Source organism: Paramormyrops kingsleyae, chromosome 9 (genome assembly GCF_048594095.1).
Source record: "Paramormyrops kingsleyae isolate MSU_618 chromosome 9, PKINGS_0.4, whole genome shotgun sequence".
Lineage (NCBI taxonomy): Eukaryota > Metazoa > Chordata > Actinopteri > Osteoglossiformes > Mormyridae > Paramormyrops > Paramormyrops kingsleyae.
This window is the reverse complement of record NC_132805.1, coordinates 1,612,972-1,625,395: the sequence shown is the minus strand read 5'-3', so window position 1 is coordinate 1,625,395 and position 12,424 is coordinate 1,612,972. Positions and strand designations below refer to the sequence as shown.

The following is a 12,424-nucleotide window of genomic DNA, read 5'->3' as shown; positions in this document are numbered from 1 at the left end:
GCCGCTTCAAGATGAAACCCGCCGGCTTTGGCTCCGAGCGCCTCCCGTATCGCCGTCCCGACTTGCGGCCCGTAATGACTGTTTTCCACGCCGGGGCAATTAGTGGACGGCTCATTTCGTTAAAGTTCGGGGTAGCTGGCCCCTGTGATGAGCCTGCGTCCCGTCAACACGCACACGGTGGTTTTGCAAAACTCATCATCATCTGGGTTGGGAAAAGCCTCCCGCCCGCCGATGGACACCCCGTTTGCGTCAGTAGCGGTCTCCCGGAGCGGCGGGAATAGAGACGGCTTTTTGCGGAATGAAGAAGGCCGTCTCCTCTCTTTCACGGCCAGACTTCAGTCTGCGGCCTGAAGCATCAGCTGCTGTCAGGTCCTCCGGGCGCCTCTTACTGGTTCTGGTACCAGTACCCACCGTCTGATTGGTTACCCGCTGCCACATGTCCCCCTCGTGCTCATTGGCTGTCTGCACGGCCTGGGCTCGTAGCTGTTGTTCTTTATTATATCACATCACTGTCCCTCAGTCTCTGGGTTAACTCTTCCGGTCCGTTTCGGCACCGGGATGCCCGCGGACATCAGACATGGTGATGTGTCTCTGTGACGGCAAAGTTCTGCATGACGATGCTCTTAACTCTCCTAGACCCCCTCCCCCCCCCCGTCAAGGGGGTGCCTGTGTACAGGAGGGCCGAGTAATTGAATTAATAAACAGAGAGTCCGGCTTGCCAGCTGGAAGGTTAGCAAGCCGCCTGACAAATGACCGAAATGCTGGCTGGCAGACTCCACCAGGAGAGGGGGGGATGTCGATTGATCGTCTCCCCCACCCCCATTCCTTCACCCCACCTTGGGCTTGGCAGAGGTCCAGACGCCTCTCCTGCCCGCTAGGGGCCTGTTAATGCGCTCTTAGGCAGCCCCCTCTGTGGGAATGGGTTGGGGGGGGGGGGTTGGTGGGCCAGAGGGAGATAAGCTTGCTGGGGCAGCGGTTGGTTCTCACACAGGCCGTAGCATCAGCATGATGACAGACAGCCAATCGCTGAAGGATATTCAAGTGTGCATGTTACAAACTGGAGGATGTTTCTCTCTTGACTGAAAGAGAAGAAGAATTTCTGTAACAACAAATATAGAAAATTAAAACAAATAAAATACTAAATAATAATAATTGATACTTTATTGATCCCTGTGGGGAAATTGTCTTTTGCGCCTCCCTCGTTGCAGAGTGGGCTGGCTGTGAAAGGCAGCCACCCATGGCGGCGCCCAGGGAGCTGGGGGTTAAGAGCCACACGCTGATTACGGGACACATCTCCCCTTGCATAGAAACTAGCACTTAGCAAACAATAATCAGTTTAATGCAGTTGATCTAGTTTTGATGGATACAGCCTGAACAAACTGCTAACTCGTGTCTGTTCCAGAGGCTGATAACACACGTTGCTACTCCCCACCATTAAACACATTGCTATCTGCTGCCCCCTAGAGGAAGGGGGAGGCACACTCTTGGGTACTTAGCAGGCAGTGGTGCAGATGTGGCTCCAGGCTGGGGACTGATTGAGCAGGGGACCCGTTTCGTGAAGGTGGGCCCGGGGGGGGGCGGGGTTGCCGGTCTCAATGGCGGGCTGGGGGGGCGAGGGTTTGGGGTTTTTATATCCCGGCCAGCTGGCCTGCGCTCCCCCCGGGGGGGTTATGAATACGCAGCTTGTTAGAGCCGTGGAGCCCCCGACACGGGGCGATACCGACTGACAGCAGCTGTGAGTGTGGGAGAGACCGGGGGGGGGGCGGTGGGGGCGAGATGGGAAAGACGGGTGAGAAAGAACATAAGCAGGAGAGCGAGTGACCATGGGCTGAGCCACTCGCATACTTACTGCTTTACTTACACGTGGAATGTTAACAAGATTAACACATAATAAGATGTTTTAGGTGTTTGGTTTGAGGAAAAAAAGTCTTCTGTGGCTGGAAGGGAGCCGATATGTTACAGCAGTTAGAGTTAATCAGTAAAATAATGCTGAATGACCTGAGAGGTGCCAGTTATACCTAATATCTGTAGTCTATCGCTGTCCTTATTAATCTGAGTGATGCGGGTTTCTAAGTGAGTATCCTGTTAGCAAAATGATTTTACAAGAAGTGAAGGACAAGTCCAGTAACACCCAGACTCTACATCTCTAAATCTGGAGCTGATTCACATGATTCAGAAGCTGATTGGCCGAGCACCATTACAGACCCTTCCTTATTGGCCGAGCACCATTACAGACCCTTCCTTATTGGCCGAGCACCATTACAGACCCTTCCTTATTGGCCGAGCACCATTACAGACCCTTCCTTATTGGCCGAGCACCATTACAGACCCTTCCTTATTGGCTGAGCACCATTACAGACCCTTCCGCACTGGCCGCATCATCCACAGGGAGCCACCGCAATCCCTCCCAGACAAGCCAAAGCCCATTTTCCACCCAGAACAGCCCCAACAGGAAATGTCTGGATGCCCCGCTGACAGGTCGGGTGGCACCGCCCACACCCCCAGAGCTGTGTCCAGCAGGTGGAGCCAGGATCTGTTGCCTCATTCCGCCTTGAGGCTAATTGACCCCCCCACCCAGCCCTGAAAAACAACAGAACTTCAGAGAAATGGAAATGACTGCATGGAACCAAATGCCTCGGCTTTATATTAATTTCTGAAGTTCTGTTTCTCTTTAAACTGCATTATTTAATACTTGCAAATTGTACACAAAATTACAATAGACCATTGAGTATTGCACTTAGCTGAAGACTAACTGAGATTGTATCCTACTTCCATCTTGCATCCAAGGAGCTTTTAGTGCCCCTTCAGATAATATGGTTGCATAATTTGTAATAAAATAATTTAACCTGCTAAACATAACCATGCTTCATTATGCATCATTCATCTATCGCGCAATAGGTTATCCACGGGAGGGTCACGCTATCCCAGTAAGCAAGGGGACATAAAAGTAGGGAGGCCAGTCCCATCTCGGATAGACATTCACACATTTTGTGTAAAATGTCTCCTTAAAATTCAGTGATCAATATAAGGTGCCTGAGTTTAGAGGTTTGCATTTATCTGATGCTTTTACCCAAACTGAATTGCAGTAAAAGGAAGCGTCATGTAAAATCTGTGTGTTTCTTGAGATTTGAACCCACAACCTTTGCATCGTTAGGATAGCACTCTACTTATTGAGCTACAGGAGCCGTATAGATGAAGCTTGTGCAGCCGTGGGGAAGGCATCCTTAAACCTCTAGCGGTCTCCGCAGCTCGCTGAAGTGCGTGTAGACGCGTTTATTCAGCATGACCGCTTTCACTGGGCAGTGCTCTCGGTGGCTTGGGCCGCCGGCCCCGCACTGGCACTTCCTTATGTTTGCTGACGATTATGTTTGTTTTCTCTATGGCCGACCGCAGGTGACACGAAAGCCGGCCCGGACTGGCGCGGCAGGAGCACCGAAAACAAGTGCACCTTGTGTCGGGCCGCGTAGCTCGTTTGATGAGCCGGGAGCGCTCGTTAAGTAGACCACACAGTTAAGCAAACAAAACGGGCCGTAGTGTCAACACAGCCCGCCTCCGGCGCAGAGCCGGCCAGGTGCAGAAGGCCGTCCAAACCCCAACCGGAGTCGCTTAGCCTGGGCATGACTCCAGTCCGGCCCGGCCCGGCCCGGGGAGGGCCAGACAGGAAGGTGCTGAGTTGTGGCGGCGGCCGGAGCCCTTGAACCCTGGTCTTTTTATCGAGTCGTTCTCTGCGAAGCGTGGGAACGTCCATCCGCCGCGGCGGACATCCTGGCTCCGGGGTCAGATGGACCGGCTGAGCCATTGCCAAGAAGGTGGGCAGGCTCTTCCTCATTTGGGATAAAGATGGCCTCCCCTTTTCCTCTCCCTCCCCCCACAGAGGCTGAAAGCCACCCTGACGCACCACCCGGACCCCATCTCCAACGGCAACATGAACGCCATGGGTCACATGATGGAGATGATGCCATCACAGCAGGAGGCGGCCGGCCACCATCACCACCTGCACTCGCACCCCCACCAACACCTGGCAGCCCCACCCCATGCCTACCACCACCACCCGCATCACCAGCACGGCCACGCCCAGCAGCCGCACACCCACCACCATGCACCCCCACCCCACCTTCACCCAGGTCACCACCAGAGCTCTCCACACGGCCCGCTCCACTCCGGGGTGCCCTCACAGGTATGTGTTGACCCCCCCCGCAGATGTGGTTTAGCTGGGTGAACTGGGCCTTGAAACCCACGGTAGCTGAGATCACTGGGCGTCACTTCCAGGTTTATCCCAATAAACTAGCCCATAGGAGGCAAGTTCAACCAGACAGTAACTGTTAGGCTCATGGCACTTGCCCGCTCTCTGGATTTTCTACACGTTGGAATCTTGTTCTACAATTGAGGTTGACACTTTTGGGTCTTGTTTTGATTGGGCGTGTGTGTTTTTTTGTCAGCCCACACCTACTGCAGTCTTGACCCATGAGATTTTCCACGTGTTTTTTTGTTTTTGCTGGAATATACAGCAGCAATAAGGCTGAGACGGAACTGTCTGAAAAGACGAGTGGTTACCAAGAAGACTGTTCAAGATCGCAGTCAGAACTATATTCAAGACCATATCTGAGATTGTATTCAAGACTGCATTCATGATTCAAGACTAGTATTCAAAACCATGATAAAGGATGTATTCAAGATTATACTCAAGACTGTAATCAAGACCGTATTCGAGACTGTAGGGAAGACTGAATTCTACGGCAAAACCATTTGATTACAAGACTGATACTCAAGCAGAGACACTGTTATGTCTCACAGATATTTATACATACTGCCACGCTGCACATGAACAGCCTATAAATATTATCTGACCAAATACATATAAAGACCTATAATAAGGCCTGAAGACCAAGTCAACGTCTAGAACCTGATCCTGTAACTCAAGGATGCAGCGTCGGTTGGCAGCAGGTCAGTGGGGACCATCAAAGCCGCGCCGCTTTCCCCGGCCCTCTCAAACGGGGCCGAACCATAAACATGACATTTAACGTTTTCTTAACTGTTGCCAGTATTACGTTTTTACGCTCCCCGTGTTTTTTTTTTTAAACGCGCTGCCTCTCCTTAGGGGCCTGTTTCCACGCACCTGAGCGGGGGCTGGAAAGCGCCGTCCTGACACCTCCTTAATAAGCCGGGGACGGCAGTAAATCAGGCGGCTTTTGAGCCGTGCCACCTCTGTGGGTGTGTTGTTTTTAAGGCTCCTTCCAGACAGGGAAGTGTCGCAGTGGGGCCCGACGCTGGGCTGCGCCGTCCAGATGACTGGCGGGCGAATGGGGGAGGGGCGCAGCGGAGGACGCAGACATCTGATTGGCTGCCGGCCAGGGGCGCCCCGGGTGCCAGTGCGGTTGCGGGTGGGGCGGGGGCCTGGCGGTTGGCCGTCGCGGGGGCTTTTGATGGTGGCGCGCGTCTGAACCACACACCCCCCCTCCCCCCACTGTGTTGCAGCTGTCCCCGGCTGCGCAGCAGATGCAGCCCACGCAGACCCTGCAGCAGCCCCCCAGTGGTGGCAGACGCAGGCGGGTGGTGGACGAGGACCCAGATGAGCGCCGGCGGAAGTTTCTGGAGAGGAACCGGGCGGCGGCCACCCGCTGCCGGCAGAAGAGGAAAGTGTGGGTGATGTCGCTGGAGAAGAAGGCGGAGGAGCTCACACAGACCAACATGCAGCTCCAGGTAGAGCCCCTGATGTCGTCGGAGCGGCTGCGCAGACGCATACCTGACGCACAGCCTCATCTGCTCCGTTAAACAGGTTCTAATCTGCGGGTCACCTGGGTGACCAGTGAAAGGCACAGATTCGATCGTTTAATCAGCATGTCTGTCTCATCTCTGCCCTGCTCCCGGAGTTGGTCACGTTTCACTGTCACCTAAATGATGAGACACATCCGTATGGTGTTTATATGTGACAATGAGTTACGGTGTTTTTACGTCGTTTCGGGGCACAACCTGCAACGGGAGGCTTTGCTGAGGCAGTTGATGTCTGGCAGAAGGTGGAGAACCTAAGAAAGGTCATCTGTCCCCTGAGGTTTACGCCCTCAAATCAAATCATAAATGAACTGTAGCTTACTGTACATCATCAGTGCCAAGTGCAAAGCAAAAATTAATATCTTAACGCATGAACGCTCAACATTTATGCTTTTACATCGAGTGCGGAGAGGCCCAAGGGTTTGGGGCGTGTGATTCCAATGTTTACGTTTATTACAGAAAGTTAATTATTAAAGCGGTCACACATGAGCTTTGCCAGACTGCAGGCTGGAGGTCTGTGCTGAATGCGGAGTCAGTTTGGATGTGGAGGACAGACAATGAGAGACGTTTGTTTGTTTATCCGCTGTCGGTGCCACCGCCCCCCTCTTTTCTGAAATCCCAGCACTCTTGGCAGCGAGGAGCCACGGAAGAAGTGCCAGTCGTCACATAGACACCACGCACTGACAATTACATTTTAATGGATGTTATGTCATCCGAAAAAGCTTTGGTGTATGATAGGGGCCGCCTTGCAGAGGCCTCGTCCCGATAAACGTAACGCCTGTAATTGCCTTAGCTGGATTGTGTCGATTCTTATGCTTTTTAGCTGAAATTTAACTGGTTAGGGCGATGTTCCTTATGCTGTGAGAACCCTAGAACCAAACAATCAAGAACACTGAATACCTGGTACTGGTGCATCGGGAGCTGGGGGGGAGCAAAAACATGGACTCCCTGAGGATCCCCGAGGTCCAAGTTGAGAAACACTGGGTCAGGGTGACCGCAAATGAGCCCGTCTATGGTTAGAGTACCGGTAGTCCAGTTGTACGATGGTAAGGTCACGTCATGTCACAGAAACCCAGCAGTTACACAGACGGCTAATGCCCACGACGGTACGCATCAAGGCGTAACGGTGATTATGGTTACCCCAAAACATCGTTTGCCACATTGGCGGTTTTGCTGATCCTACATGTCCGTGTCGCCCCAGAACGAGGTCACCATGCTAAAGAACGAAGTCACACAGCTGAAGCAGCTCCTGCTGACGCACAAGGACTGTCCCGTCACAGCCAGACAGAAGGAGTCACAAGGCTATCTCAGTGAGTACCCGGGCGTGGGGGGGTCAGGTGTGGGGAGGGGGGGGGTGCTGTCCAAACCCGCGGGCTCAGAGGGGTGAGACCGCACGCGTACCAAACGTTTATCTGTCAGAACACATTTATGGACCACAAAAAAAAAAAAAACCCTACACCGCCATTTTTAGCCTATTACCTATAATAAGAATGAAATTGCAGCAACTCCTAGGGCAGCTAAAACTAATCTGACATCTCTGAGCAGCACAGAGACCATGTTCAGCCTCAGTCAGGAGAAAGCCCAGTTTCTCCTCCTTCGAGCTGGCTGGCAGGCTGGCCTGGCCGCTGGGAAAATGAGCTAAACTTCACAGGCAGGCCCTCTGATGCGGGCACTGCTGCCAGTAAACTCCTCGTTCCCATCGAGAACGGGAAAAACATGCTCATTCTCCTGGTTCCCGATGCCTTTTCCATTGGAGCAGTGGTAAACTCCACCCTCCCAGGTCACTCCCAATGAGAAACGGCTGTGATGATGTCATCGGCAGTGTACTAAAAAACATTTGCGGGCTTCACTGATGACGGATTGTGTGCAGTAGATATTATTCTTAACTAATTACATTGTGAGCAAAATACTACTTGTTTTAATATATGTGACTGATGACTACTTCAAGTATTGCAATGTTACTATAGTGTAAAAGACAGCAAAGTACGACTCTTACACATGGAGAAGACCAAAGAGATGTAGGTAGTGGTGAGATCACTGGAATTTTGGCGAAACGTAGCATTACGTCATTAATTTGCTTTGTGATGAATGACTCGGGCAAGTAAAACTGACTAGTTGCTGCGAGGCAAAACCAGCGTGTTTAAGAACAGAAAGGAAAACAGGAGCGACTGCGAGCGACTGCACAGGGGGACTTCCTGTCCGGGCCGGGACAGGATGGACGAGGCAGAGGGGCAACATGAAATTTGAAAAGGCGAATCTTTGGCGGGAGGAGAAGTAGATCTGGGCCACGGGTACAGGTGCAGAGGCTGGAGTAGGGTTCCGGGGGGGAACAGACACTTCACCATATTTCATCTGACAGGGATAAAGCGAAACAAGACAGACAGTCCCTCTGCCCTCAGCCTCCTGCTAAAATCGGCAACCCCCCCCAGGTTACAGAGTTATATAAATATACAGACTGCTTCTGGGAGGTGGAGAGGGTGCTGTTGGGGTTTTTTGTGCGTACATGTAACTGGTCGCTTATACTCCGCGGGCGCTCCGAGAGCCACGGTCTCGCAAGGTCTGTTCCCTCATTGGCCCACTTCTCCACCCCAGGTCCGGAGAGCAGCCCCGCAGGAAGTCCCGCCCCGGCGTGCTCCCAGCAGCAAGTCATCCAGCATAACACCATCACCACCTCCTCCACGGCACCTGGGGGGGGCCCTCCACTGGGCCCAATGAACCACCACGTGGACATCAACCCCATCCACTAAAGACTGGCTCTCCTGCCCCTCCCCTCCCCTCCCCATCCCTGGCCACAGCGCCTCCTGCAGGATTGCCTGCAGAACTCTTACTATTGCATTTTCTTTTATGGACTTTTATCTCATTTGTGCATCTTATGTAGCCTGTCAATTTTCTATTTTTTACAAAGCTGAATGGGAGAATTGCCATTCATGCACTATTAATGTGGGGGGGGGGGGAATCATACATAGACTTCCTGCTTCTGGTACAAATACAAGAGATTGTTGGGGGCAGTAAGCTCCTAGAGCTAGCTGACCTGTCGCAGTGGGACCTGAACCCCAAACTTAGCTTCTGTGGCTCCTACATTACTCCCTCATCTTCCGGAGCGTCCCACTCTAAAATACTACTGTCTAGGCAGTATTATGACATTTACCCTCGAGAAGCGCTTATGCAATATGACGATTGTGTCCAAGAGTCATACTCCGAATGCTCCAGCTGTAACCGGAGCATGTAATCAATAAGTCCTGCCTTAAATCTAAGGATCTGGGGATCAGATGGTTTTTCCTCTGTGAAATCAAAGTAATAAGCCACCTTCCCTTTTGTGGGGATGCCTTTTAAAGGGATTGTCCAGACGTTCTTCGAGCTCTGAGGAGCGTTCAGTATTGAAGCCATAATCGCTGTAGGAACTCGTTCCCGTAGCTGCGGCCTCGTTCAGGGCTGGAGATACAGGGAGCCTATCGCGCCTTCAGCCACACTCGTACCTTTTGGTCCAGCCCGAGCGCCCAAGCCGTTCCCCCGTGCCAGCAGCGCCGTGGATGGACGCCGTTTGTGTGTCCGCCTGCCAGCTCACGCTCTTACCGCTACCTACCGCTAGGACCAACCCAAGCCTGGAGGAGAGTCGTGCGAGGGGCTCCGGAACATTCCAGGGTCCCTGCTTCCCAGCTTCTCCAGTCCCGTGACGCAGGCCAGGCGTCCTTCACGCAGATCTTTTGCCATTGGCGTTGAAGCCACAAGGGAGTGAAGCCATCAGCCGTTTGCCAGAGAAACACCATTTTCTACGAAGAGCAGCAGTATTATTCAAGAGATCAAAAGATTGAAACAGGACTTCAGTCCGTATTGGTTTTGATAGGACGGCACCTGACTGAGTCTTTCGCAAAGGCAGTTCTGGATTTAGTCAAAGGGGTACACAACTCGTCCCCGATCAGCAGAACGTCCGATAGACGCATCTCGCAGCCGCATCGATGACCTCATAACAAGTGGCATTAACGTGGTAGCGTGCGAGAGCGTTGCGACTGAGTGTGAGCTGTACGCCCGTTGGTGGACACGAGTAGCGTGACTGCATACTGTGTCATTCTCAAACCTCGGTCCAGCTTCAGAGAAGACGACAGAGGAAAAAAGTGTTTCATTTGAAAGACATCTCATTAAGACAGCCCTCCAGGTTTTCGGGAAACCGGCCGCCATCTTGGACCCTCTGCTGAGGTGCAGAGGACCAGGCAGTGCTCGAGGTGGACCAGTACTCACCGGTACATCGGCTTAGTTTGTCTAGTCAGTACCGGGGACATTTCTTACGTACCCGCGCCTCTCCCGTTACTGGCACCTGTATATTTTTTTCCCCATTTCAAGCACTGGGACCAGGTTGAAGAACTACTTCCTAAAGTTTCTTATAGGAATAATCTCTTCAGGTTTTCTGGAATTTTCTGAAAGTGAGAGCAGTCAAGAATTCAAAGTATATACATATGCACATGTTTAACCCAAATATCTGCTTGGACATTTTCTAGATGGTTGTTTTTCCAGAGCAGGTCACCCACTGAAACCAGCATATACTGTATATATATAATCCCTTTGTGTTCCCTGATTTTGTCGCATTATGACACCCATTGAACAGCCCTGTACGATCGATCGCTTGGCAGTGATGTGAAGATGGGTAATCGTCACGCATGGGTCTATGCACTTTGCCTCCTGTGACTCCAGGGAGCTGGAAGAGCCATATTTGAAAAAATCTCAGTGATAACTTCGTGATTTTCCTGCACCAGCAAGAGATGCACTTCTTTTCGAGTGAGCAAGGCCAAGGGTGTCTGTGTGTTACCACGTAAGAGAGATACGGACCTTGTCAGGTGTGCATGTGCGCGCGTGCGTGTGTGTGTGTTTCGGAGAAGAAGAGAGTTCACATCAGGACTGGGTGTTTTTTTCTTGGGAGGGCGTGGACTCCGTTGATTCTGAAGCTTTAATAATTCCACCAGATGTCACTGTTGTATGTCTTTGTCCTCGTTGCTCTTTAAAAAACGCTTCCTTGTTTAGTTTCCCTCGGTAGCTTGAATTGTCCGATTTTGCACACTGTGAAGACAACAGACAGTATCGCGAACTGGAACCGCGTCCGTTCCCCCGTCTGTCGCCCGGGCAGGCGGGGGCGCGTCGCCGGCTTCTCGGCGATTGGTGGAGGTTGACTCTTACCCGTCTGGTCAGAGAGCGATCTACACCTCAGCACGTGCTGTATGTAGTGTTCATGGGCCTTGTTTTGCATAAACAGCCTGCTTCATTTTGGTGTTTTCAGGAGCGAAATGATTTTCTTTTTTAAGCTTGGTATGGAACTCATTACAATTGGTTTCCTTACTAGCCCTTTTGCGTTTTGAAAAAATCGGGATTTTTCCGCCCTTTTCTAGGTAAAAACGAATTGTTTTTGATGTAGGCCTAATCACCATACATATAAAACATGCTGTGCCTCTACTCACCCTCAACTGGAAATTATTACGGTAGACTTTGCAGATAATACATGATCGTCGTTACGTTTCACATCGATGATGTGCAAGCTGTCTTGGAGAACAGCAGTCTTTGTCTCTGTCTGTGTGTATGCGTGCGAGGTGGAAGACGACCTGTGTGCAAAGTGTCATTTTAAATGTAAAACTATAAATACTGTATAGAATCTCATACTTGTTTTGTAATCTCGTATGCCTAATGCAACCACCTTTCTTTTCGAAAGGAGTCAACGATTGGTACATTTGTAAATATTGTTTGCATATAGCACTTGTTACTTTAAAACGTACGTCAGAACTCATTTCCGCTAATAGGGCATGTTTATTGATGATTATGCATAATGACCTATGAATTTATATGTTTGCATAACTTTGTACATTAATGTGTTTGTTAATGCCTCGATCCATTTCTGTCACCTGTCATTGCATTTCTGTTGCATTTGTACAGACGTGAAACTTGCAGCTACAGTACAGTATGGAAATAAAGCACTTGTTTTATAACATGACCCAGAGAGGCCGCATGCTGGTTTTTTTATGGAGAAGTGATTTTCAGAACACCAGTCCCACAGGAGCTATCTTCTACAGCAGGACCTTCTTTGGCCCATGTTCTACCACACGGGAAACGTCTGCAGAGGCTCGCCCATTTTTGACAAATAGGCCTATTTCGGCAGGACCATACAGATACGCTAGGACTTCGTACCAAACCAGTCCATTTTTAAAAATAAACATTCGATTTTACTTGTCAGCTAATTATAATTAAATCTTTATAATTAGTTGACAGAAAGTCATGTGTGCAGCTGGTAGGACAGAAATTCTAAATTCCAGACACCGCACAGTGACGTTTGGTCTGAGGGCTGGTCTGACTCGATAATGCTGCTGTAGGGGGTCAGTGGAATATATCAGTAATGTTTCGCAAAGCAGTAGTGTGTGTGTTGTAGGGTTATAAATAACCATGGCTAAAGCTGGCAAGTCATGAGACCCGAGCGGGCGCGTACTCACGGTGGCGGCAGAGCAGCGTCCGCTGGACCACATGCTCATCTTCGCTGCTCATCTTCGCTGCTCGGGCACCACGTTTGGTTGCAGCTTCCGCCTGCAGGTCAGGGCGCCCGCAGCTGACCGGGACTTGCTACAACTAGCCAGCGCCCCAAATAGCACTTCACAGAAAACAACCAACTTCTGAGACCGTCTAG

At 51.0% G+C, this 12,424-nt stretch overlaps 1 protein-coding gene across 3 annotated transcripts in view; it reads left to right on the top strand.

Annotated features, from left to right (window-relative positions):
• creb5b (cAMP responsive element binding protein 5b) overlaps nt 1–11,740 on the top strand; it is a 47,499-nt gene extending 35,759 nt beyond the window's left edge. For 2 of the 3 annotated variants that reach the window (XM_023802524.2, XM_023802523.2), the window contains exons 8-11: nt 3,875–4,177; nt 5,476–5,700; nt 6,971–7,079; nt 8,362–11,740. In XM_023802524.2, the coding sequence (XP_023658292.2) occupies nt 3,875–4,177; nt 5,476–5,700; nt 6,971–7,079; nt 8,362–8,516 (792 nt within the window). In that variant the 3' untranslated portion in view covers nt 8,517–11,740. The remainder of the gene's footprint in view (nt 1–3,874; nt 4,178–5,475; nt 5,701–6,970; nt 7,080–8,361) is intronic. The other variant, XM_072715998.1, reaches the window with a different exon arrangement.
• The last annotated feature ends 684 nt before the right edge of the window (nt 11,741–12,424 follow it).